Genomic DNA, 23,593 nt, shown 5'->3' on the forward strand with positions numbered 1-23,593 from the left:
GCTTTAAGGATGTTTAAAAAATTGGAGAGGGTGTATTAAAGAGCCACAAAAATTATTTGAGGTCTGAGGAAAATGTCTTACGGTGAGCCTGTGTCTACACTTAAGGCAGTGTGTAGCATAGAGGCACTACATGTGTAGCTACATGCTGCTATGAAAGGCTCCAGCAGTGGGGGAAAGCTCTGGCAGCTCCTGACATGCAACTAAATCTAGCCTGTTGTGGTTTTTGCATAGTGAAAAAAGGGGACTCAAAAGGTATTGGGGGTCAATTAGACCCTATATTAATTAAGCATGTATTCCAGAATCAGATTGTTTTTATCACCACAGTTTGTGATTTTTATTTTTCCAAAAAGTGCACTAAAAGTGTCTTCTTGGAAATCTCTCATATCTCAAATAACATCTGCTCATATATCAGCATATTGAGTTTCTTTGAAGATAACACTGTCAAATTGATTTTCTGGGAAGCCTATGCTCACTAGAAAGAGTGTCTGGGGAAGCCACAATTGTGAGATACATTTCTGGCAGCCCGCACTTGACAGATTCTGTTGCTGGGGCGAAGACTGGCTATTGCACATTGAATGTGTGAATGCATATGTTGTTTGGAAGTTGTTGAATTGCACATGGCATAATCTTTGAGTAAGAGATGGATGTTTCTCAGGAACCTGGGGTACAAAAATGGTGAAATCACTGGTACAGGAAAGGAACATGGCAGCCTTGCTTAAGGCTCCTAGAGAAGCTGCATCTAGTGTGCTGGGTACTGATCCAGAGCCTAAGAAACAGGGAAGATGTTATATCTGGTGCAGAGAACAAGAAAAATGCATCAAGAATGTGCAAAGTGTAAAAACTTAGTATGTTCTGAACATGTCACCTATTTGCTCCATTCGTCTAAAGTAGTTGGCTATTTGCTGCCACTTTGCTGTCTTTTTGCCTTTCTATATTGCTGTCTATTTTCATTGTCTAAACATGGGGTCAGTTAAGCCCTGAAAGCTGTATACTGTAGCTTTAAAAAAAATTTTTTTTTTGTTCATGGGTCAGTTAGATGGCCACACACAAGTACTGTGTAGCTGCTGAATCTAGGAACTTTTTAATTTGTTCATAGATTTGTAGTTCACTTATTACAGTAACATCCATTTTAAATGCATCCCATGTGTTTCCTCTGTTGACTCTCCAAGACCCCAATATGGAAGTAGTGGGGTGATATTTGGTCCATTATTAATGTTAAGGAAAGAATGGCAGAGGACACTTGCAGTGCAGCTCTGTACTTGCTAGAGCAAGGACTTGGAACAGTCCCTAGCTTACAACAGAAATTACTAATCAGACAGTCATTACTAAGACAGACTTAAGTCAAAATGGCATTGAAGATAATCATGATTATTTTTGTATGGCTAGATCTTGATTTTGTCCACTTTGTATCAATCTTGATTTTTGACTCCTATCCACAAGTAACAACAGAATAAACTAGCTAAATAAGAATTTATCTTGATAGATTTTTCTACTAGATTCTCTTCCAAATGAGGAAAGCTTCCTTTGCAGTTGCCAATTTTGTTGGCAAAATGTCAATCCAAATGTCTCCTTCACTCTTCAGTCAATGGAAAATTTAAACATTTTGAGTATCTACATTTCTTTAATAGATTGCAACATATTTTCTTACTCTCTCAAGTTTTAATATACTGGGGTGAGATTTTGATCTCTGAAGGATGAAAATCATGGCGTCCCAAGAATGTCAGGTGATCCAAGGGGCTCTAAATTTCTTAAATAAGTTGAATGATTTTGACTTCTTACCCACCAGTTTGATGTTTCCTTTGCTTGTTCCCCTGCACAGTGCAAGAAGTCAGGTGTTATAAAACGTTAACCACTTGTTTCATAAAACAAACAGATTTAATAAGCTTTTTATTTTCTTTAAATTTAATTTCCTTGTCTCAATTTTCCATAACCTCATGAAATTGCAAAACTATCTGTAAATGCTAGTTAATCCTGGACACTGTGTGTTCATGTTGTGAAAAAGTGAATAAATTCTCAGGGAAAAACTGCTTGATAAGAGTGCTTTATGCAGCTGTGTTAAGCTCATGTAGAAACTGATCTAGAGAAATGTAATGAGAAAATATTTTAGAAGCTTTAATTCTCTTTAGTTATCTTTACAAATTTCTCAAATACCTACACTTCCTGCAAAACTGTAAATTTGTGATTATTAATTTCACATACTGCAAAATTATTTTCTCTCTTGTCTTAGTTGAATTATTTCTCAATAATGTGTTCTAAAGTCTCAGATCAGCTGGTTTCTTCTACTGAGAAGTAAACCTGGTGTTTTATTAGCATCAGGAGTATTTGGTTACTGCCTATACCTCCTGCTGTGCAGATACAGTGATGTAGTTTCTTCTTCTACAGCAGAGACTTTCATCCAAACATCTATGTTTTAAGAATTAAAAATTAACAAGCTGTTGGTTTATTGGTGCTTAGTCATTTTATTCTGTTTTGCTGTCAGATCATTCTGATTCGTATCTTTAAATACTGTCCTATACAATTGTGCTATATAGTATACAGAAACTAACTTACTGAGACAAGTCCTGCCTGATATTGGTAGATGCAAGTTGGTGCCAGGTTGTTCCATTATTTTTATTGAACACAGTGCCAAAACAGTAAAATGAAAGGTAAAACTTCCCTGAGCATGAAAATTAACATTTTTGCTAACATAATTTTTACACTGCTTTTCTTAGGCTATGTCTACACTAGCATTTTTGTCAGTAAAACTTTTGTCAGTCAGAGGCGTGAAAAAAACACACGGACGACTGACATAAGTTTTACTGACTGCTGTCCACACCGGCACTTCTACGTCAGCGAGAGACGCTTGTCACTCTCCCATGAGTATAGAGCGGCTACACTGGAGACCTTATAGCAGCGCAGCTGTGCCACTGTAAAGTCTCTAGTGTAGACATAGTCTAAGCCAAGCTTCAAATTTGACCGCTTATACTAAAATATCTTTTTGTTTTGCAGAACAATATAATTGAAAATACTTCTTCAACTAATCTCGGGACAAGCAAATTATCGTTTGAATGGTGGATTAACAAGTAGTAATTTTATCATTCTAAAGCTAAGAGGAAATTTTAAGAGTTGGAGAGAACTGGATTTTCACCCTAGTCCAGCAGCTTTGCTGCTCACTTAAACACAGATGAATGAAGACCCCATTCGGAAAGACACCAGGTCAGCGATCCAGAGCTGATGCAGGTAGGCAATTTTTTTTAAAGTGGATGGTAAAATACTGAATTAAATATTAAACCACAAAAATGTCTGTAATGGTATTATGAAGTTTTAAATAACTTTCAGCTCTTTTCCATGTTGGCTTTAAAATTGTGAGTGTTCTGCTCCTGTCAACTTCCTTGACTTTATTTTGTTGTAGTATGACAGCAACTTGTCAGAAATCCACTGGAGATTTGTATGTAAAAATATCTTGTAGTATTTTAGTTTTGCTGAAGCTTTTAAATTGCACACAGACATTTGAAAGGAAGGGGAAAATGTTTCACAACAAGATTAGTGTCTGCCAGTTTCAGAGCATAAGCAGTTCATCAGTGATCTCCCCACAGTGCTAATAAAGGGAAATCTGGTGGAACACGATATATTCATTAGGTGCTACTTAAAACTTGCTATAAAACATTGTCAGCGTTCTGAAGAAGCTGACCAGCCAATAACTGTAAAGGAGCATCTCTGAGCTGTCTTTGGCTTTGTTTACGTTAGTTTTAGGACTCATCTAGGTAGGGAAATTAATTCAGATTAAGATAGTGTGTGAAGTTAAAGATATTCCTGATGTACTCTTTGGGGGTGCTTTTTGTTTCAGAATTGAGAGTGCCTTATCCGGAATTATCTTAATCCATTTCTAGAGCATCCATGCAGAAAGTTAATCAGGAATAACACCCCCTAGAGGCAAATCTTTTGTTAAACTAGTGCAACCTTTTATGTGGACAATCCTTATTTTGGTTTGAGTGTCTTATTTCAGTTGATTTTAAATGAATTCCTGACACATTTAAACAAAATAAAAATGTGTTCACACAGACTTATGCACCCATTTAACTAAAACTGTTTAAAATTGCAAATTTTATTAAATCAGTGCATCTTTGACTCGCAGAGAAGCACTTACTCTATGCATTAAAAGCTAGAAGAATTTAAGACCATACAAGTATAAAGTAACTATCAAGGTTTAAACTCATTAAGTTCCTGGTTCTCTGTGAACAAAAAGCTAACTAATTCAGCTTTCCCCCTCCCTTTGCACTAGTGCTAAAGGGGATGTTTGTTATGGCTTGTGTACACATGGAACCATACAGGAATAGCTATTGTGCTTTAAATTTCCACCTACCATAGTCTGAACTAAGTTTCAAGTATAGGCAAGCCCTAAGAGTCATATCTTGTGAGTTGGGAGGAGAATGCCTGGGGGATGTACAGTCCAATATCACATGGTAACATTTTCTTTTGATTTCTTTAGTTTAATATATGATTGTTAGAAAATGGTGAACAATGCATTTCTTATTTACTACAGTCCTTTTTATTTACTCATGATTTGCATCAAATTATGGTTGGAGGAAATTCCATTCATATGCACAAAAACAGCATTTTAATCTTTTTATTAGCTAAATGAAGCTACCATACGTGTATGCACATAAGGAAAAAGTTTATCCAAAATATGTTGTATTTAAAAATGTATTTAACAAAGGAAGTATCTGTAGTTACTGAATTTAACTGATGCTAGAACTAGGAGATCTCATCCTCTCACCTCATTTTTATTCCTATTGGAAGAGAAACGCCAGCTTTCCTACATTTCAACTCCCAGTTGGTTTCTGAACTTTGAGTGAACTAGTCATTGAACTGAACTAGTTGAATAAATGAAAATGAAAAAAATATTCTCTGCACCTGCAGAAGATACTTTTGTTGTCAAAAGCTGGCTTAGCACTTCAAAAAACTCTGGTTCCAGATGCTTAGCCTGTTACTTCCAGGTGCTTTGATTTCTTTAAAACTTTGGCTGCAAACGTCCCATTTAAATATTTTTTTAATTTAATTGATTTTAATAGATTACAGTGTTTTTATATTACGTTTTATATAGTAAGATTTTAATAGATGTAGCCTTAACATAGATTATCATCATTTCAAATTTAATTTTAAATGGGTTTATTTTTAAAGAAACACTTATTTAATTTAAATAAAAATATGATTTAATTTAAAGAAAATCCTCTCTGACAAAGTACTTTTAAAACAGAGTTAAGGCATTCCTAAGACCTCATCTGGAATACTGTGTATGCCTCTGGTTACCCATCGTCAAGAAAGGTTCACCATTCCACTGATCATTCTGTCTTAGCAGAGGAGATTAAAAGAGCATGCCTTGTTTAACGTATGAAAATGAAGGCTTGGAGAGTATATGGTTTCTGTCTATATAAACAGCAGTGAGGTAAGTACCAGGAAGGGAGAAGAACTATTTAAGCTGGAGGATAATGTTAGCACAAGAACAAATGGGTATAAACTTCCCATGAGCAAATTTAGGATGGAAATAAGAATTTCTACCCATCACAGAGGAGGAGTAAGGGTCTGGAAAAACATGCAAATAGGAGTAGTGGAAGAAAACAGCCTAACAAATTTGAAAATGGAGTTTGATAAGTTTACCTATGGGATTGCCTGCGATAGTAGGGCACTGAACTTGATGACTAGAGCCCTGTGTGGATACAAAAATGCGGATCCACATCCGCTAGAATCCGTTGACATCCGACCCACCATCCTCAGTCTCTGTTTTCTAGATCATGCCAAACAGCTGCTCGGTGCCCGGCAGGGGGAGCCCCGCACGAAGAGTTGATTGGGAGCTGGCAAGGGGAGCCCCACATGAACTGCTGATCGGCGGCCGGCAGGGGGAGCCCCCATCCCCAGATCTCAAAGGCAGGGAAGCAGTGTCAAAGGCTGTGAGCTACAGACAGGTGCCTCCCTGCCTTTGATATCCACATCTGATCCACCATTGGCAAAAAATGGTCCATGGATATCTGCATCCGTGAATATAAAGCCAATATCTGCGGGATTTGCAGGGCTCTATTGATGATCTAGGTGGTGCTTTTTAGTCCTGTGTTAAATTTCAGTAAATATCAGTAATTTAGGGTAAAATATAATAATGTTATAAAACATAGGAAATTCACACTCAAATAAGTTTGGCTTTCTTTTAAATAGATTCTTTAAAATGTGAATTTTCTGGGATTGTAACACTTGGTTTTGGGGTAATTATAATATCCATGTGGTGAATTTTATACCCTTGTTCCATACATACCCTTGTTGTATACATTCAACTGTAACTCCATTTTAGTGTAGTTATTGTCTGGGCATATAATGTGTGGGGAGGCAATATATAAGCTCTGTATAACACATTGGTGAGACCACTAGTGTTGTCAAATTCTGATATTCATGCTTTGAAAAGGATGTTGAAAACTTAGCCTGAGTTCAGAGAAGCTATAGAAATGAATTGAGGTCTGGAAACCATCTAAATAAATGTGATGAGACAAGCTAAATAAGGTGAGTCAAATGGACCTATTATAAGAGACCCTTTAATTTAGCAGACAAATGCATAATAAGATCGAATAGTTGGATGTTGAAGTTAAATTGGAAATAAAACTCACGTAAAAGTAAGGTCAATTAATCATTAGTACAACTTCCCAAGAGAAAAGGTAAATTTGTCATTTGAAGTCCTGAAATGATGGTTGGATGTCTTTCTAAGAGATATAGTCTAGTTCAGCTACAAATTAAGTTTCGTAGTATTTGTTTACACGGTAGGTAAGAATTGTCTCCAGTGCAGAAATTAATGGATGAAGTTCTGTGGCCTGTGTTGTTCAAAAGATCAAATTAGGTAATCATAGAGTGATCCACTTGACCATAAAATTTGATGTGTATTTTCTTAAAACTAGTGTAGCAAAGGTACCTTGGGAAAAGGTGTACCCAGCTTGCTTAGTCTGATGCTGAGAGTTCGCCATTAATAAATTAGGCAATTACTGAACATAGTCATTAAAATTGGCATTACCTATTATCGTCTAATGGCTGAAGCCATTTTGATTAAAAAACAAGTGACCTGACTTGTGACCTTGACAGTTTAGAAGACAACATATAAGATTGTAAACTAGTTTCCAACCTGCCATATTAACTTATTAAAACAGTTGTATACTCACAATTGTCTAAACACTCACATTGGTCTTTTTGTCAGTTTTAGCAGAGAATTGTCCGTCAAGTTTTGTGGTTGCCAGATCATACAGGTGGTCCTTTCTGTATAATTTCTTCTCTTCCTCATTAAAGGTACTTTTTCTCCACCAACCACCCCTCTTTTTATTCCTACTGCTTGTGACCTCCCAGCAGCTACAGGATTGACAGATATTTATTTACTGGAAAGTAGACATTTTTCCTGGAGAATTAGACATTATCTTACCTATAAAGTGATCATCATCTGCGAGTGAATATCTGTCAGGCTGATGTATTCCTCCTCCTCCTCCATTTTTTTCTTCATTTCTCCTAGTTTTGGAAGTATTTTCTAAGGTGATAGGTTCCTGGGAGACTCTGTGGTGGTTAGGATTGCAAAAAAAATTCCATTAGGGCTGCTTCTAATCTGCATGTGAGCATGGCTAAACCCAGCAGTTACATACCTATCATACGTTCATGCAGCTCTAATACTCTTAACCATCCAGAAAAGTAACATCATTGTTTCAAAATCAAAGTATTTGTGTCTCAAGTAATAAATCTAGTTTTTTTCCAGCTGGCTAAAGCCGGATCACTGTTTTTGACAAGATGATAGTTGTCAGCAGCTGTCTCTGAAATGGCAATTAACTTTAAATGAAGGTTAACTGCCACCAGTATAGAGAAAGGGCATTCCCTTCTCAGGCAGGCAGGAAGGAGTAGCCAATCCAGATACAGAAACATTGGCCTATTCTTTCAAATAACTTTTGGGTGCCTAATGTGAAATGCTTTGAAGGACATAGTTTTCAGAAAATACTGAGTACTATCCTTCTGAATGTCAGGTACCTTAAAGGCATCACATTTTGGGTTTAAGATTTGGGGCACGTAAAGTCAATAGTTTCTTCAGAAGTTTACGTCTTCATGTTTGGTTCTCCCCTTTCTCCGATTAGGCTCACCATTTATTCCCACTTGCAGAAGATTAGTAAACGTAGCCTCAAACTGATCTGCAGTCTCAACTTGCCTTTACTAAGTAGATTAGAATGGAAAAAGGGGGAAGAGGTGAACTAATTGCAACATCACTTTTTCAGCCTCCATAAACATCTCAATTTGTCCTCTTTGCCCTGGGCTTTCATTGTTCCAGCACTGTGTATGTTCTTTTCTGTCAGCCACCAATGGAAATGGTGCCCAACAGGGTGTTTACACCATGGATGAGAACACCTCCCAAGAGTCAACCACTGACATGACAGCCCAATGGGAGAAAGAGAGGAGGGAATGCTAAAGGATTCACCTTAGCTTTTCCTAACCTAGTACTCTGTTCTCCAGAGTGGAAACACTCAATCCAAGGAATTCTGACTGGGTCACAGAACTTTTCCCCACAGGTACCCTTATGGATCCCCTTTGCATCTTAACTGAAGGAGCAAGAGAAACTTTTACCTCCAAAGATCTGTTTGCTTCATGTTCTGGCCAATGGGTAAATTTGGTTAATCTCCTCCCACCTGGAAGCTCTGAAGGAGTTTCTGCTGGCAATTGGACTTATTTTAATTGTGCACACAACTGTAATTTATTCAAAATTTCTCTAATGCTCAAACAGGATTCAAGGTTTCCTAAAATGAGGATGTCAGGCAAATTTTCCCTGTTCGCTCAACCATAATAAAAAAATGGAGGGAGCTTGCAGTATTGGCGCTGGCAAAACACCATCTTTCCTTTATACCAAAAGTGGGATCTTTTTGAACCAGTCCATGAAACAAGGAGACAATGGAGGAATTGAAAAGAGTTCTAGCCCAGTAGCAGTGCTGAAAACACAGAGGGTGCTAGCTGGAGGGCAACAAAGAGCCAGAAAGTCATCACAGACTTGGATATCAAAATTCATACACCCATTTCTGGGGAGGACTGGGTCTGTGAAGCAGATCCGGGTGTTCCTTCAGCAGCTCAGTGAGACCCACAGAAAGTGGTGTAATTGGAACTGCAACAAGCTAAAGGAACAGCAGCAGTGTCTGTTATGAATCATTCAGAAAAGAAGCAGTAACAGCTCCAGATATCAGGTAGATAAGAAATATTTTGTGGGCTGGAAGCCTGAGACTCGGCCAAGGAGATGTTATGGTTTTGGATAGATGTTTGCTCAAGATCTCCTCTCCCAGGCCTCAACTTTGAGGCCACACAGTCCTACCATACCCCACCCCAGGAAGGAGCAGTGAAAGTAGATTCTCCAGGCCTGCCTAGACAAGGCTGTGCAGAAGCAACCAATCAGAACCTAGCAGGCTCAGATAAAAGGAGCCGCAGAGCCTGTGCAGGTCGGTTCCTGAGTGGGACCAGAGGAGCAAGAAAGAATGATCTGCTCTGTCCAAAGGAGCTTGACAGGCTGCATTTAATGGACCTGGGAGAGAAGACAAGAGAACTGTAACTCTAAGTTAATGGGTGAAAGGAACAAGACTATGGGGGGGGGGGGAAGCCCAGGGAATAACAGCAAACTGAAAGCAGAAGTACATGGCTGCTGTTTATAGGATCCCTCAGTTGGGACCTGGAGTAGTGGACTGGCCTGGGTTTCCCTACCCACCACTGGAAAAGTGACCTATGCCCCAAGAAGGGGACAAGGCTCCTTTAGAAGCCCAAATGAAGCAGGATTTTAAAAGGACCGGAGATGGGGCTGAAGACCCCCGTGATGGCAAATAGCTTGTTGGGAACCCTGAGCGGGGTTTGCTTTTTGACTGTGTGGCTTGGCTGGAGCTCTGAGCCACTGCAGACCTAGCAAGCCAGGTCAGCAACCTATGGGGGCACCAGGGCCAGGAAAGATTGCAGTATCACACCCAGCTGACAAGAGGAACTCATGAGAGGTGAAGTGTTCCTTGTCACAGTATGATTTTATTAACTTTGTTGGACGTTCGTTTTGTTGAACTACACTGTGGATAGATAATGAGTAGCTGGGAGATTCCCCCCCGCTTTCCCCCCACTCTCCAGCCTTTCAAGTTGCAAAGTCAACCTTGACTGCCTTATAAATTCTGAAAGCTAATGTAAGTAGCTGGAGGAAGCTTATCCTGAATGCAGTATCTCAAGTTGAACAGTGGTGTGATGTTTATGTAATTATCAAAGTAGTACAGAAACTGCAGCAAGTGATGTGAATCTAAACCTTTTCACGTTTAATGGAAATAGCATTCATAAGTTGTGCAATCTGACAGCTCCCTTGTGATAAATTCATTAATGTTGGCTGTTTTAATACCAATTACTGTCTGAAACCAAACTTTACTTACACCGAAACACACACACACTAATTTTTCCACTTATTAAACGTCTGGTGAAATATTGACATTGAAATTTTTTATCAAAAGTGTATTTTTCTTTTAATGAATTAGCCATTCACTGTTCATTCTCTATTTTAAATTCTGTTTAGATAACAAATGAAAAGTAGTGTTAGTGACTGACATGTAAATTGTTCCACCACAGAACTGCTGCCCTACTTAGTGTATTTGGAAGTCTCTCTGCTGAAAAAAGGATTAGGATTTGAGGGTTGGGAATGGTATGAGGAAGCTTGTACAGGATCTGACTACATTACACTTGCTTGTTCCAATCTAACACACTTTTGTCAAAGGTACCTAAAGAAACAAAATTAAAACAGCAGCAGCTTCCAGCAGAATTCCACCTCACTCAAAACCTTTTCCCACAAACATCAGGTACTATTAAACCCCTTATTCTCCAAAAACCAACTCGTTTTCAGTAATATTTAAAATGAGATTTTGCAGGGAAACAAGAAGACTGTAATGCCATTTATTAACATGCGTTTCAGTAAAATGCTTCAAGTATCATAGGCTTTACTCAGGCTCAGTAAATCATATTTTATACAAACCCATGCAAATAATCCAAAGGTAGCTAGAGAACTGTATTTTTTGATTAACATTTATAGAAATCCTGCCCTCTGCACAATGAGTTTGATACTCTAGCAGTACAAGTTTTGGGGAGTCTTCCTTAAGTGGAGATCAGTGCAATAGATTAAGATCCTGTTAAATTATTTCATAGAAATTGTGATTCATAAGTACTTTTGAAGACCATATTTTTATAAAGAAAGGACTTACACTGAAATAAAATATGCCCCAAAACAACACCAGAACAATTAAAAAGTATTTTAAATAAATTCATCCTGGAATGTGCACTGCAAAGAGAAGATTATTATTCACATACTTACTGTGACCTTGACAAAGTGAATTGGGCAAAATTAAAGATCAGTGCTTGATGTCATTGGAGGACTATTGGATATTAGTTTTTTGCTCATAGGTATCATTCTGCTTAGGGACAGATTACCTTCTACACATTAAATATCACTGCAGTGTGTGTGTGGGGGGGGAATTATACAGTTGTTTCTACCTTTGCTTTTGTCGTTCACTTACCCTATTTGTGTAGTACTTGCATATGCAAAGGAGGCCTAGTGCATGTCTGTTTGAATCCCAGTGATGGAATCAAGGGCAAGATTTTAAGAGTTAACACTTATTTCAGGACATGATCCCTAATTGGCCCCCACAAACTACTACAGTACAAATAAATAACAAACAGAGCTCTTTCACACCTTTTTAGAGCAGTTTTCAGTCTATGGTTCACATTCAAGTATATGGACCATCTTCCGCAAGGAATTCATAAATACATCAAGCAATCTGGGAATATGACAATTGTCAGTCCTAATTTTTACTGTCATTTTAAAAAAAATTAGAATTGATGCTTTAAGATCCTGGGTACTTTAAAACCTTTTTTTTTAGTTAAAGGGAAAAAAAGTAGTTTGGCATATGACTGATTAGTTCTTACTATATCACCAAAAAACATGTTCTTGTGGAGGTTGGGGGAAGATCCACATACCACTGCTGTCAGTAAACCTCTATTAACTTTTTCTAAAGGTTCAAGAATGTGGTTGCAAATCACTTTGATGTGTTTTTTTAAAAACACTTTCTTTCCCTCACCTCTCCCCCACACGTGCGTACACTTCTAAGTTTTGCATTGATGTGCAATGTCTATAAGGATTATTAGTATCTAATCTTTTAGCTACAGCTAGTGTATTCTTTATATACATGAAGGTGGTAATGAATAGTTGCTCTTTTTGTAGTGGGGAAGGTGTCAGCAGAGTGGTATACAAGTGTTTTTCTCCCCCAAATAATTGGCTGCTACTCTGAAACTTTAATACTGTAAAAGTCTGCAAGATACTAGCAGAACTCAGGATATATTTTGCTATCTTAAATTAGATAAGGAAGTTACAGTTCCTAAACTAGCTTAGTTGAACAACAAAAGATGTAGGCCGGCTGATAATGTTATAGTAATAAGTTAATAGTAGTCCTGGTCTTGTTTATGCAAGGTTAAAAGTAAATGCTGTAAATGGAGAATGGCTGTAAATACTGAGAATTCTTCCCCCAAGAGTTTAGGAAATGGTGGATCCAGCAATCAGATGGTTGAGGCCTATACTTATATAGATTTCAAACGTTAAATGGTTAAATTATTTTGGAATTGATTATAGTTTGGAATCTTTCACAAAATGAGATGCACAAGATAGAAAACAAATGAGTCACAGCCACCCTCAAAGAGAACAAGCGTGTGCTTTTTATACTGGTTTTACAGAGTTATTTTAAGCCACAGAGGCTGTGACGAATTGAGCATTCTGTCTGTACCACTTCTGAATTGTTAATAATTTTATTAAATCATGAAATTACTGTGTCATGAAAAGCCTATGGATGTGGATTCACAGTGAGTTCACAGGGCTGTTACACCTCTGCCAGGCCAAAGGCAATGAGGAGTGATCATCTTGTTCAAAGTAAAACACATTTGGATGATATTGGGCTTTTGTATCTGGGCGAAGACAATTTCTCTCCTGGTCTGAAGGGAGGAGAGTATGCGAGCAGTGGAAAAAATATCAAAAGGAAAAGAAGTAGATGATGCCAATGGGAGTCTATAAAGGGATTCTCAGTAGACAATCAGATTTGTGAAAGAATTGTTTGATTTATGGATAAAAGCATGAAATTTTGCCACAATCTTGAGGTGTTAGGGTGCGCAAGACTTTGTGATGCGAAATCAGTATAGTTTGACAAGAGCAAGGCCTTGAAAGCATTGCTAAGCGTTTGCAGCAAGTATAGCAAGAGTTAGGCCTCTCGGTAGCAGAACCCAGACACTGCCCTCTGACAGACCTTGGGCTGAAAGAGGAAGTTCCATGGGGCCTGGAAAAGCCTGAGATGAAAACATACACCTGTTGATGCTTGATAAGCAGAATAATTCCTGTTTTAGCAATGAATTAAGCAGAAGTAATGCTATAGATTAAGCTCTTTTTGAAGTAAACAACTGTCACCTCATTCCCAAAAGTCCCTAACTAACTACCAATAGACTAATAGTAACCAAATGTTAAGGCCCAATCCCTAACAGGGATTGAGATATACATCATGTATTGCTGGGTAAAGCTTATTGTAAGGTGAAAAGGAAAAGAGGGTATATCAGACCCCCGGGAGCCTTGTCAGGGGAGACTCTCTGTGAATCCGTGGAAGCACTAGCGGATGCCTTGGCCAGGACGGTTCCCCGGTCGCCACTCGCTTATCAGAACAAAGTATGGGTCTCCTCGTTCTTGTATTGGTAAGCGCCCGCTTAGATAAGTCTACCTCTCCTAGATTGATGGGCCCCCAGGAGTATATTGCTGTAGGTATCCTCTTGGCGGGTTTCTTCCTTGCTGTATGGTTCACTTCACTGTTTACTAATTGTTGTTGCTGCCGCTGTTGCTCAGCCGATGATAACAATAACAATAATAATGAATGTGGGCACTTCCCCCTCTTATAAGGTGCCCATACATACCTGCAAGTTGTTACTTTTCATCTTTGTGAATGATTGTGCCTGCATTTTACTCCTTGTATTAAGACTTGTGCTGGAACTTCTATTTCATTATGGCAGAGAACTTTCAGTCTTGTCTTTGTCCCGTTACCTCTTTCAATAAATAAGCTAAATTCTAAATCCATTTTGTCCGTTTGCTCCATCCCGCCACCGAGATAAAATACCGAGCCTTACATGAGGCCTATGACCTTATAAAGATTTTCAATTATGTAGATGTAAACTCATGCGTTGTGGGCTGTGACAGCCATTTTAAATTCTGAATGCATTTTTTCTACTGATGTTTTTCTGATACTTATTATTCATGCTATTAAACCATCCCAGTGGGTTTTTATTTTGTACATTTATATTCCTATTCTCTTAAGTGTCCTAAAAACTGAAGCAATGAATTGTGATGGTTTGAGATTATACAAAAATGTTAAGAATTAACATGCTGTGTAGCATTTCAACAGGAATTATTTACTAAAATATAATTATAGAAAAATAACACATTACCAAGCTTCTTTTTATGAGCAGAAAGTTACATTTATCTTTTTGCTAATAATGATATTTCAGATTGATCTATACGCATAACGGCATTGCTGCTTACATAAACATGCGGTCTAAAATGAAAAAAGAGAAGACTTTTTCAGTCTTCAGTATATTCAAACATTACATTCCCCACCACATACCAGTTTTTTTAGGCTGTTTTTAATGATAATACAATGTGTGTGTTTTTGCATATGTTTACTTAAGTAATTTTAACATTTTTTACATGGGAATAGAATGAGAATGGAGTATATTTAGGTTTTTCAGGTTACTGTAGAACTGTGAAAACTTCATTGCATGGTAGAAGAATTTTCTTTCTTTAATCATCATTGGAATATATGGAAGTTTGTATTCTTACTGCTTGGGCTGAATAGCCAGAAATTAAATTTTGAACTGGTCAGCTGGGGCACTGAGAGTGAGAAGTTAACCTGATGCATTAATTTCACATATTACAGTATTTGCTTTGTAACCTTCTTGGTGTTAAAACAGATTTCATTAGTCAATTTGCTCTGGTAGATGTCTTAAACGTAGTTTTGTCTAAATAACTTGCTAGAGTGGAAGTGAGTAATATGGTCAAACATTTTGGGCCTATCTACCTACTTATGTCAATAGCAGTCGGGTTTCAGATAGTCTCTTGGATATCTGTTTAGGTTTTTTTCATAAGATCTTTTTTTGAATTTCTAATTAACAAAAGTGGCCTTATAAATCCTATGGTTTTTTTAAAGTTTGTCCTGTAACTTTTTTGTAAAATAATTTTACTTGTACATTGGGACCCTATTATTTTTAGTTTATGAACCAACATAGCAGGCTTAAAATATATTTTGGTATGTATTAAGACTTCAACACTGTACTTAAATCATCAGGAGAAGTAACTTGGTGTACCAGATTAAGCACAGGGATAGTTGAAAATCTAGGTTATAGTCCCAGTTTTGCCACTTACTGGGTGACCAGTGGTAGACAAGTAAACTTTCGCTACTTTTGCCTATAAAATGAGAACAATACTTAACTTTACAAAGGTGTTGTGAGGTTCAGCATTGTGCAAAAATTGATCACCACAAGTACCATGACTCCACAGATAATGCTGATACAAATTCTCATAACATATGTTCTAAACTTCAGAAAGTAAGATAGGCCATACTGGATCAGACCAATGGTCCATCTATCCCAGTATCCTGTCTTCCAACTGTAGCCAATGCCAGGTGCTTGAAAGGTAATGAACGCAACCGGGCAATCATCAATGGATCCATCCCCTGTCATCCAGTCACAGCATCTTGCAGTCAGAGGCTTAAGGACACCTGGAGGGTGGGGTTGTATCCCTCACCATCTTGACAATAGCCATTGATGGACCCATTCTCCATGAACTTATCTAATTCATTTTTGGTTCCAGTTATAGTTTTGCCCTTCACAACATCCCTAGGAAACAAGTTCCACAGGTTACTGTGTACTGTGTGAAAAAGTACTTCCTTTTGTTTGTTTTAAACCTGCGGCCCATTAATTTCATTGTGTGACTCCTGGTTCTTGTATATGAGAAGGAGTAAATAACACTTCCTCATTAACTTTCTCCACACCATTCATGATTTTATAGACCTCTATCCTATTCCCCTTTAGTTGTCTCTTTTCCACTCTGAATAGTCCCAGTCTTTTTAACCTCTCGTCATATGGAAGCTGTTACATGCTCCTAATGACTTTTGTTGCCCTTCTCTGTATCTTCTCCATTGCTAATTTTTCTTCTTCGAGTGATTGCTTATATCCATTCCAATATAGGTGAGTGCACAGTTCCCAGTACTTTTTTCCTCTTAGCAGACCCTGTCAGGCCAGCTCTGGTGCCCTCTGGAGTCCCGCGCATATGCTGCGGTATATGAGGCACTGCTGGCCCTACGCCTCCTAAGTTCCTCTTTTCTGCCCGTGACAGTTGCTGGAACTAGCCTTGCTCTCTGCAAGTACAATTCCCCTTCTTTGAACTCTTTGTTATTCAAAGTACTTCAGTTAGTTTTAAGTAGTTGTTAAGTAGTGTTAAGTGTAGTTAGATAAGAAGTCCATGAGGGCCTTAGAGCAGCCAGGCTATGCCCCGGTTGCACGGATTTAAGCCGTGTGTCTCCTGCGGGAAGGCTTTCCCGCTCAGTGACCCCCCCACGATCGGTGCCTCGAGTGCCTGGGGAAGAGCGCAGGAAATATAAATGTAAGCTCTGCAAAGCTTTTAAACCGCGGACTCAGAAAGGACTACCTCAGGCGGTGTGCTGAGGTCCTGCCCCAGGACCAGGTCACAGACTTTACCACCATCCTGGATGAAGGAATCATGGTGGGTAGGGCATGAGGAGGTGCTCATGGCTGCAGTCCTCAGGCCTGTCCCAGGAGGTTCAGCAGTCGATCCAGTACCTCCCCTTCGATGGGTCGGCCCTATTCTCCGATCAAACTAATGCGAAGCTGCATGGTCTGAAGGACTCCAGGGCCACGCTTCGCTCTCTGGCCCTGTACACGCCCCAGGCTACCAGACGGCAGTCACAGCCCCAGGTGCAGCAGCAACCAAGGCCTCCACCTAGGCCCTTTCAACCCTACAGAAATAGGGACAGAAATAGGGGGTTTAGAAGATGAAATCAGCCCTCCAGCAGGGACCCCCTAGGGGATCGGGCAATCGGAGGAGTCAGTTTTGATGGTGCACCCAAGGGTGGGCGTCCCTACTGCTCCCTTGGATCCGCCCCTTCCTAAACAGATTGAGGCCCTTCTATCCCGAATGGGCAAAGATTACATTGGACTGCTGGGTCCTTGGGATAGTCTCTGGGGGCTACGCCATACAGTTTACTTCTTACCCCACCCCCCAACAACCTGATCCCTCTCACAAGCAACTCCTCTTGCAGGAGGTGGACACTCTCCTCAACATAGGAGCAGAGGTTATGGTTCCTCAAGGGGGAAGGGGTTCTATTCGAGGTACTTCTTCATCCCCAAGACAAAGGGGGGTCTGAGACCTGCGTCGTCTAAACAAATACGTCAAACGACTCAGGTTTTGCATGGTTTCCCTAGCCTCCATAATCCCTTCCTTGGATCCAGGAGACTGGTATGCCGCCCTCGACCTCAGGGACGCATACTTCCATGTGTCTATCCTCCCCAGCCACAGGCACTTCCTCCACTTCATGGTGGCTGGCTCCCACTACCAATTTACAACCCTGCTCTTTGGCCTATCTTCGGCTCCAAAGGCATTCACCAAATGCGTGGCAGCCCACCTGAGGCGAAAAGGTGTGTGAATCTTCCCTTACCTGGACGATTGGCTGATCAGGGGCAGGTCCAGGTCCCAAGTGCAGGAGAGCATGACCCTCACTTGCTCCACGTGCAGCAGGCTGGTACTGCTCATAAACGAGCAGAAGTCCACACTAACCCCAGTGCAGAGTGTAGAATTCATTGGGGCCACCCTGGACACCTCCCAGGCCAGAGCTTTCCTGCCTTAGCCACATTTCAAGGCGATGGTCTCTATCATCTCCCAACTGCACTGATGTCCCCACGACAACAGCCAGGCACTGCCTACAGCTGTTAGGCCACATGGCAGCCTGCACGTAAATAGTGAGACTAGCTTTCCTGAGGCTCAGACCGCTTCAGGTGCGGTTGGTCTCGATATATGTGCCGAGCAGACACCCACTGGATCGGGTGGTCACAGTTTCCCCCGCCTTTCCTAGCCTCCCTAGAGTGGTGGAGGTCTCCCAGGGCAGTGTTGAAGGGCGTTCCATTCAGGGAACTGGTCCCATTTGTCACTCTAATCTCCAACACCTCGGATGTGGTATGGGGAGCCCTCATCAGCGCCAACCTGAGCACTCAGGGGTTCAGCGTAGGGAGCTGAGGGCTATTTGCCTAGTGTGCAGGGTGTTCCTCCGATTCCTGATAGGCAGAGTGGTGCAGGTGGTGATGGACAACACCGCAGCTGTGTTTTATATAAACAGACAGGGAGGGGTGCGATCCTCTGCTCTCTGTGAGGAAGCTACCCGTCTGTGGGACTTTGCCATGAAGCACGACTTCCACTTGACTGCCTCTCACCTCCCGGGAGTGAGGAACGACGAGGCGGATCGCCTCAGCAGGTTGTTTTTACCCCGCCACTACTGGTTGCTGCACCCGGACGTAGCGACTACTATCTTCCAAAAGTGGGATGTTCCCCAACTGGACCTATTCGCGTCAGCCTGGAATGTGAAGTGCCCAAGGTTCTGCTCGCTCCAGGGTCATGAGACTGGGTCGATTTCCGACACCTTCCTTATCAACTGGACGGGAACCCTCATGTACGTGTTCCCACCCATTCCGCTCCTTCCCACAGTCTTGCTGAAAATAAAGAGGGACAGGGGAGACGTTATACTCATCGCTCCGGCCTGGCCAAGACAGCACTGGTTCAGCATGTTGCTGGACCTTTCACTCGCCCTGCCCCTGGAGCTCCCGAGGTGACACGACCTTCTCTCCCAGGACCATGGTCGCCTGTTGCACCCGGACCTGGACTCCCTGCACCTCATGGCCTGGAGGCTCTGTGGCTGACGGAGGGAGAGAGAGCCTGCTCAGTGCAGGTCCACAGGAAACCACCTACACAGGTCATGTATTGGGCTAAGTGGAAACGGTTTACCTTTTGGGCGGAGTCCGGGGTATCCTGCTTAGCATCTCAACTGTGCAGGTAATCCTGGAATATCTGCTCCAGCTAAAGCTCCAGGGTCTGGGTCTGGCCTCGTTGAAGGTTCGCTTGACGGCCGTTTTGGCTTTCCATCAGCCGCTAAAGGGCTGTTCTCCCATCCCATGTCGGTCAGGTTCCTCAAGGGGGTGGAGAAGGCTGTATCCACAGGTCTGCGACCCAGTGCCTCCCTGGGATCTCAATTTAGTCCTCTTGAGACTCACGGGGCCCCCTTTGAACCCATGGCTTCATGCCCTCTGCTCATGCTTTCATGGAAGGTAGCCTTCCTGGTGTCCATTACCTAGGCTAGGATAGTCTCTAAAATTAGGGCCTTGACCTTGGAGCCCCCTTACACAGTATTCTATAAAGATAAGGGCAGTTGAGGCTGCATCCGGCCTTCCTGCCCACGGTGGTTTTCCAATTTCATTGTAATCAAGATATTTTTCTCCCCGTGTTTTTCCCCAAACCACACGGTTTGGAGGAGGAGGAGAGGAGATGGCATTTGCTGGACATGAGACGAGCCCTGGCCTTCTACATCGAGCATACAAAGCCGTTCCGGAAATCGATGCAGCTCTTCGTTGCAGTGGTGGACTGTATGAAAGGCTCACCTGTCTCCACACAGTGCATCTCCTTGTGGATTACATTGTGCATCAAGTTCTGAGGGTGCCACTTCCGGGACCATACAGTGCACTCAACCAGAGCTCAAGCCTCGTCTACAGCCTTCCTGGAGAGAGTGCCCCTTCAGGACATTTGCAAAGCCACCTCCTGGTCGTCGGTGCATACCTTCACGTCCCACTACGGCATTGTCCAGCAGGCGAGAGAGGACGCGGGATTCGGCAGATCCGTGCTGAGGGCAGCTCACCAGTAACTCCTACCCACCTCCAGGGTATTGCTTGTTAGTCACCTATAGTGGAATGGACATGAGCAATCACTCAAAGAAGAAAATAAGGTTACTTACCAGTAACTGATGTTCTTCGAGATGTGTTGCTCATGTCCATTCCACAACCCACCCCCAGTCCCTGCTGCTGGAGTTGTCAGAAAGAAGGGACTGAGGGGGTATAGGGCCGGCAGCGCCTCATATACCGCAGCATGTGCACGGGACTCTAGGGGGCACCAGAGCTGGCCCTACGGGGTCTGCTAAGGGGAAAAAAGTTCCAGGAACTGTGCACGGTGGCGTGCACTCACCTATAGTGGAGTGGACATGAGCACCACATCTCGAAAAACATCAGTTACTGGTAAGTAACCTTGGGTTTTTTTTGAGATGGGATGACCAGAACTGCGTGCAGCGTTCAAGATGTGAGCATACCATGGATTTATAGAGTGGCATTATGATATTTTCTTAATGGTTCCTAACGTTAGCTTTTTTCACTGCTGCTGCACATTGAGTGGATGTTTTCGAAGAAGTATATACAATGATTCCAAGACCTCTTTTTTGAGTGCTAATAGCTAATTTACACCCCATCGTTTTGTATGTATAATTGTGATTGTTTTCCAGTGTGTATTACTTTGCATTTATCAACCTTGAATTTCATCTGTCATTTTGTTGCCCAGTCCCCCAATTTCGTGAGATTCCTGTGGAAACATGAAGTTTGTCACAAAGACAGTTTGAGCATGTAGCTGAAAGCTGAGACGACATTAGGAAATGTGCTGACCGATAAGAGTGGTCAGCTAGGCTGGGCAAAGTTTTCTCGGAAGCTGAATGAGATAGCAAACTACTGACTGCCTCTTTCTTCTTAACTGAAGTTGTATTTTTCCAATTTAGCAAAAAGCTATGCGCATGCCTTCTTTTGTAACCAAATACGAGAATGTAACCAAATACAGGAAGTTCCTTGTACAGCTGTTTGTGCAACTCACCGTTATTTCTTCTTTGTGTTACGCATGCTTAATGCATTTTACCGTATAACAATGACTTTATAATAAGTTTGTATAAAAACCCTCATGCGACGCAGATCAGGGGCGCAGTTCAGATGAAGCTGTTGCCCCAGGTAATTACCTTGTAATAAAGGTCTTTTTCCTTGCCCACCCAAAGAGAAGTGAAGACTGTGTTTTCTTCGACATTCCTCTGTAACTCTTTGCAGTCTGCCTTGGACTTAGCTATCTTGAGTAGTTTGTATCATCTGCAAACTTTGCCACTTCACTGTTTACCCCTTTTTCAGGTCATTTATGAATATGTTGAACAGCACAGGTCCCAGTTCAGATCCCTGGTGGATACCAGTATTTACCTCTCTCCATTCTGAAAACTGGCCATTTGTTCCTTCCCTTTGTTTCATGTCTTCTAACCAGTTACTGATCCATAAGAGGCCTTCCCTGTTATTCCATGGCTGCTTAGTTTTCTTAAGAGTCTGTGGTGAGGGACCTTGTCAGGGGCTTTCTGAAAATCCAAGTACATTATACCCACTGAATCGCCCGTGTCCCCATAGTTGTTGGCGCACACAAAGAATTCTAATAACTTGGTGAGGCATGATTTCCCTTTACAAAAACCATGTTTTCTTTCCCCCAATAAACCATGTTTATCTAGGTGTCTAATAATTCTGTTCTTTACTGTAGTTTAAATCAGTTTGCCTGATACGAAAGCTAGGCTTACTGATCTGTAATTGCCAGGATTGCCATCCTCCAGTCATATGGTATAGAAGTTGATTTAAATGATAGGTTACCATAGTTAGTAGTTCTGCAATTTCATATATAAGTTTCTTCAGAACACTCAGGTGAATAGAATCTGGTCCTGGTGACTTATTTAATTTATAGTTCCTTACAAAACCACCTCAATCCGGGACTGTTCATCAAATTTGTCATTTAAAAAGAATGGCTCAAGTAGGGGGATCTCCCTCACAATTGTTGTGTTTGGAGCTTGGACATAAGGGTGATCTTGACCACAACCATTATATGTCTTAATCTGACATATGAGTAGAAATTAAAGTATATTTCATACAAGTTTAGCTTCAGAAGTACGTTAATTCTCAGATTTTAACACAGGATACTTACATTCTTTATTAGGTATTTAACTCCTGTGCAATTCCAGTACTTCATCTATATCTAGGTATGCAAAACAGCAGCTTTTCTTAGCACTCCGAATGAATATAATCTGTTCATTTCTCAGTGATTTATGTGCTTCTTTCTCGGTTACAGGGCATGCAGGAGTTTCTGCCAGCATGATGAAGAAGAGAACTTCCCACAAGTAAGCTATTTCTAAAACTTATTTTTTATAAACTTCAACTTTTTGTACTTCCAAGTATAGGGGTTGTTACTCAGTTTCCTTATTAGAAGTGTGTTCTCCTGTTCTTATTACAAGCCTTTACTTTTTGTTCTAGGAAGAGTATGGGATTTTGTTCAGCTAATATATATCCACTGGCAGATACTCATCTTTTCTAGGCTGCTGCTGTTCACATGGTGACTTTTTAAGCTTAGTGATATTTGAATAGCATCATCGTGTGAGGGACACGAGCATGTGAATAAAATGCTATAACTTGCTTGACAGATCTGGGGAGAGGAAGTGGCAAGGAAAGACTCTGGTAACTTCATTGCCTGAATGATGTGTTGTGACTAGGTCAATATAAAGTTATTCTCATCAAGTATTTTTACTGATGACTGCATCTGGAAAATAATCAGAGACATGTAATAGATTTCTTATTACTTTAAGTAATTTAATTTCAAATTTTTGTCGTGGAGATTTCCTATGCTTATTTTTTCAAATGGAATGATTAGGAATACTGCAACACTTTATGAGGATGCTTTATTTTTTGTTGGGGCTATCTCTTACCCTCAACACTCCCACCACTCCCAGAAAAGGAATTAATTTGTTGTTCGCATTGTGATTTTAAGAGGAGGTAGATGATGGAAAGAGCTAGTCTGAGGGAGGAGAAGGTATGATAGTTTGAACATGTTTGATCTCAGTTTGTTTTTAATAGCTAAATAGGTAGGGTCTGGCTAGTTTTCTGATGGGATGGGATACCTCAAAGACAAAATCTGAGTGCCAGGTGCATTGTATGACTACTTATTAAAATTTTTCAAAGTGCAAAAACCTGTCTATTCTTTTTCAGTGTACACTCTTCTACAAAATAGCATGTGACAATCAAAGGCTCTTAGTCACTATTAATAATCTCTTATATACATTCAGATAACCTGTTCCTCAGTGTTTCATCCAACACAGAGGAATTTTATATTAGATCTCATCTTGACAAATAGAGGAATGGATCACAGAACTAAAAATTAGTAATAGCTTAGATACAAGTGGGCAGGACCTGATTTATGTTTTATGTGCAAACAGAATGTACAAAGCACACAGTATTTTGGCTGTTTCCATGAAGCCTGACTCCCCTTTATTAGATGTTTCTGTCAATCAGGATGCTTTCTAAATCTCCTGTTGGTAGTTGTGGTAAGCCTTATTCAGTGAGAAATTCTCGGACCACTTCAGGGGCAGCCTCCCACCTTAGA

At 40.8% G+C, this 23,593-nt stretch overlaps 1 protein-coding gene across 3 annotated transcripts in view; it reads left to right on the top strand.

Annotated features, from left to right (window-relative positions):
• SPIN1 (spindlin 1) overlaps window positions 1-23,593 on the top strand; it is a 92,374-nt gene that overhangs the window by 44,194 nt on the left and 24,587 nt on the right. For 2 of the 3 annotated variants that reach the window (XM_067568594.1, XM_067568595.1), the window contains exons 2-3: window positions 2,989-3,219; window positions 22,289-22,337. In XM_067568594.1, coding sequence (XP_067424695.1) covers window positions 3,168-3,219; window positions 22,289-22,337 — 101 coding nt within the window. In that variant the 5' untranslated portion in view covers window positions 2,989-3,167. The remainder of the gene's footprint in view (window positions 1-2,988; window positions 3,220-22,288; window positions 22,338-23,593) is intronic. The other variant, XM_067568597.1, reaches the window with a different exon arrangement.

This window comes from Emydura macquarii, unplaced genomic scaffold (genome assembly GCF_026122565.2).
Source record: "Emydura macquarii macquarii isolate MOO-44397 ecotype Brisbane River unplaced genomic scaffold, CSIRO-AGI_Emac_v2 contig_2897, whole genome shotgun sequence".
In the NCBI taxonomy this organism is placed as follows: Eukaryota; Metazoa; Chordata; order Testudines; family Chelidae; genus Emydura; species Emydura macquarii.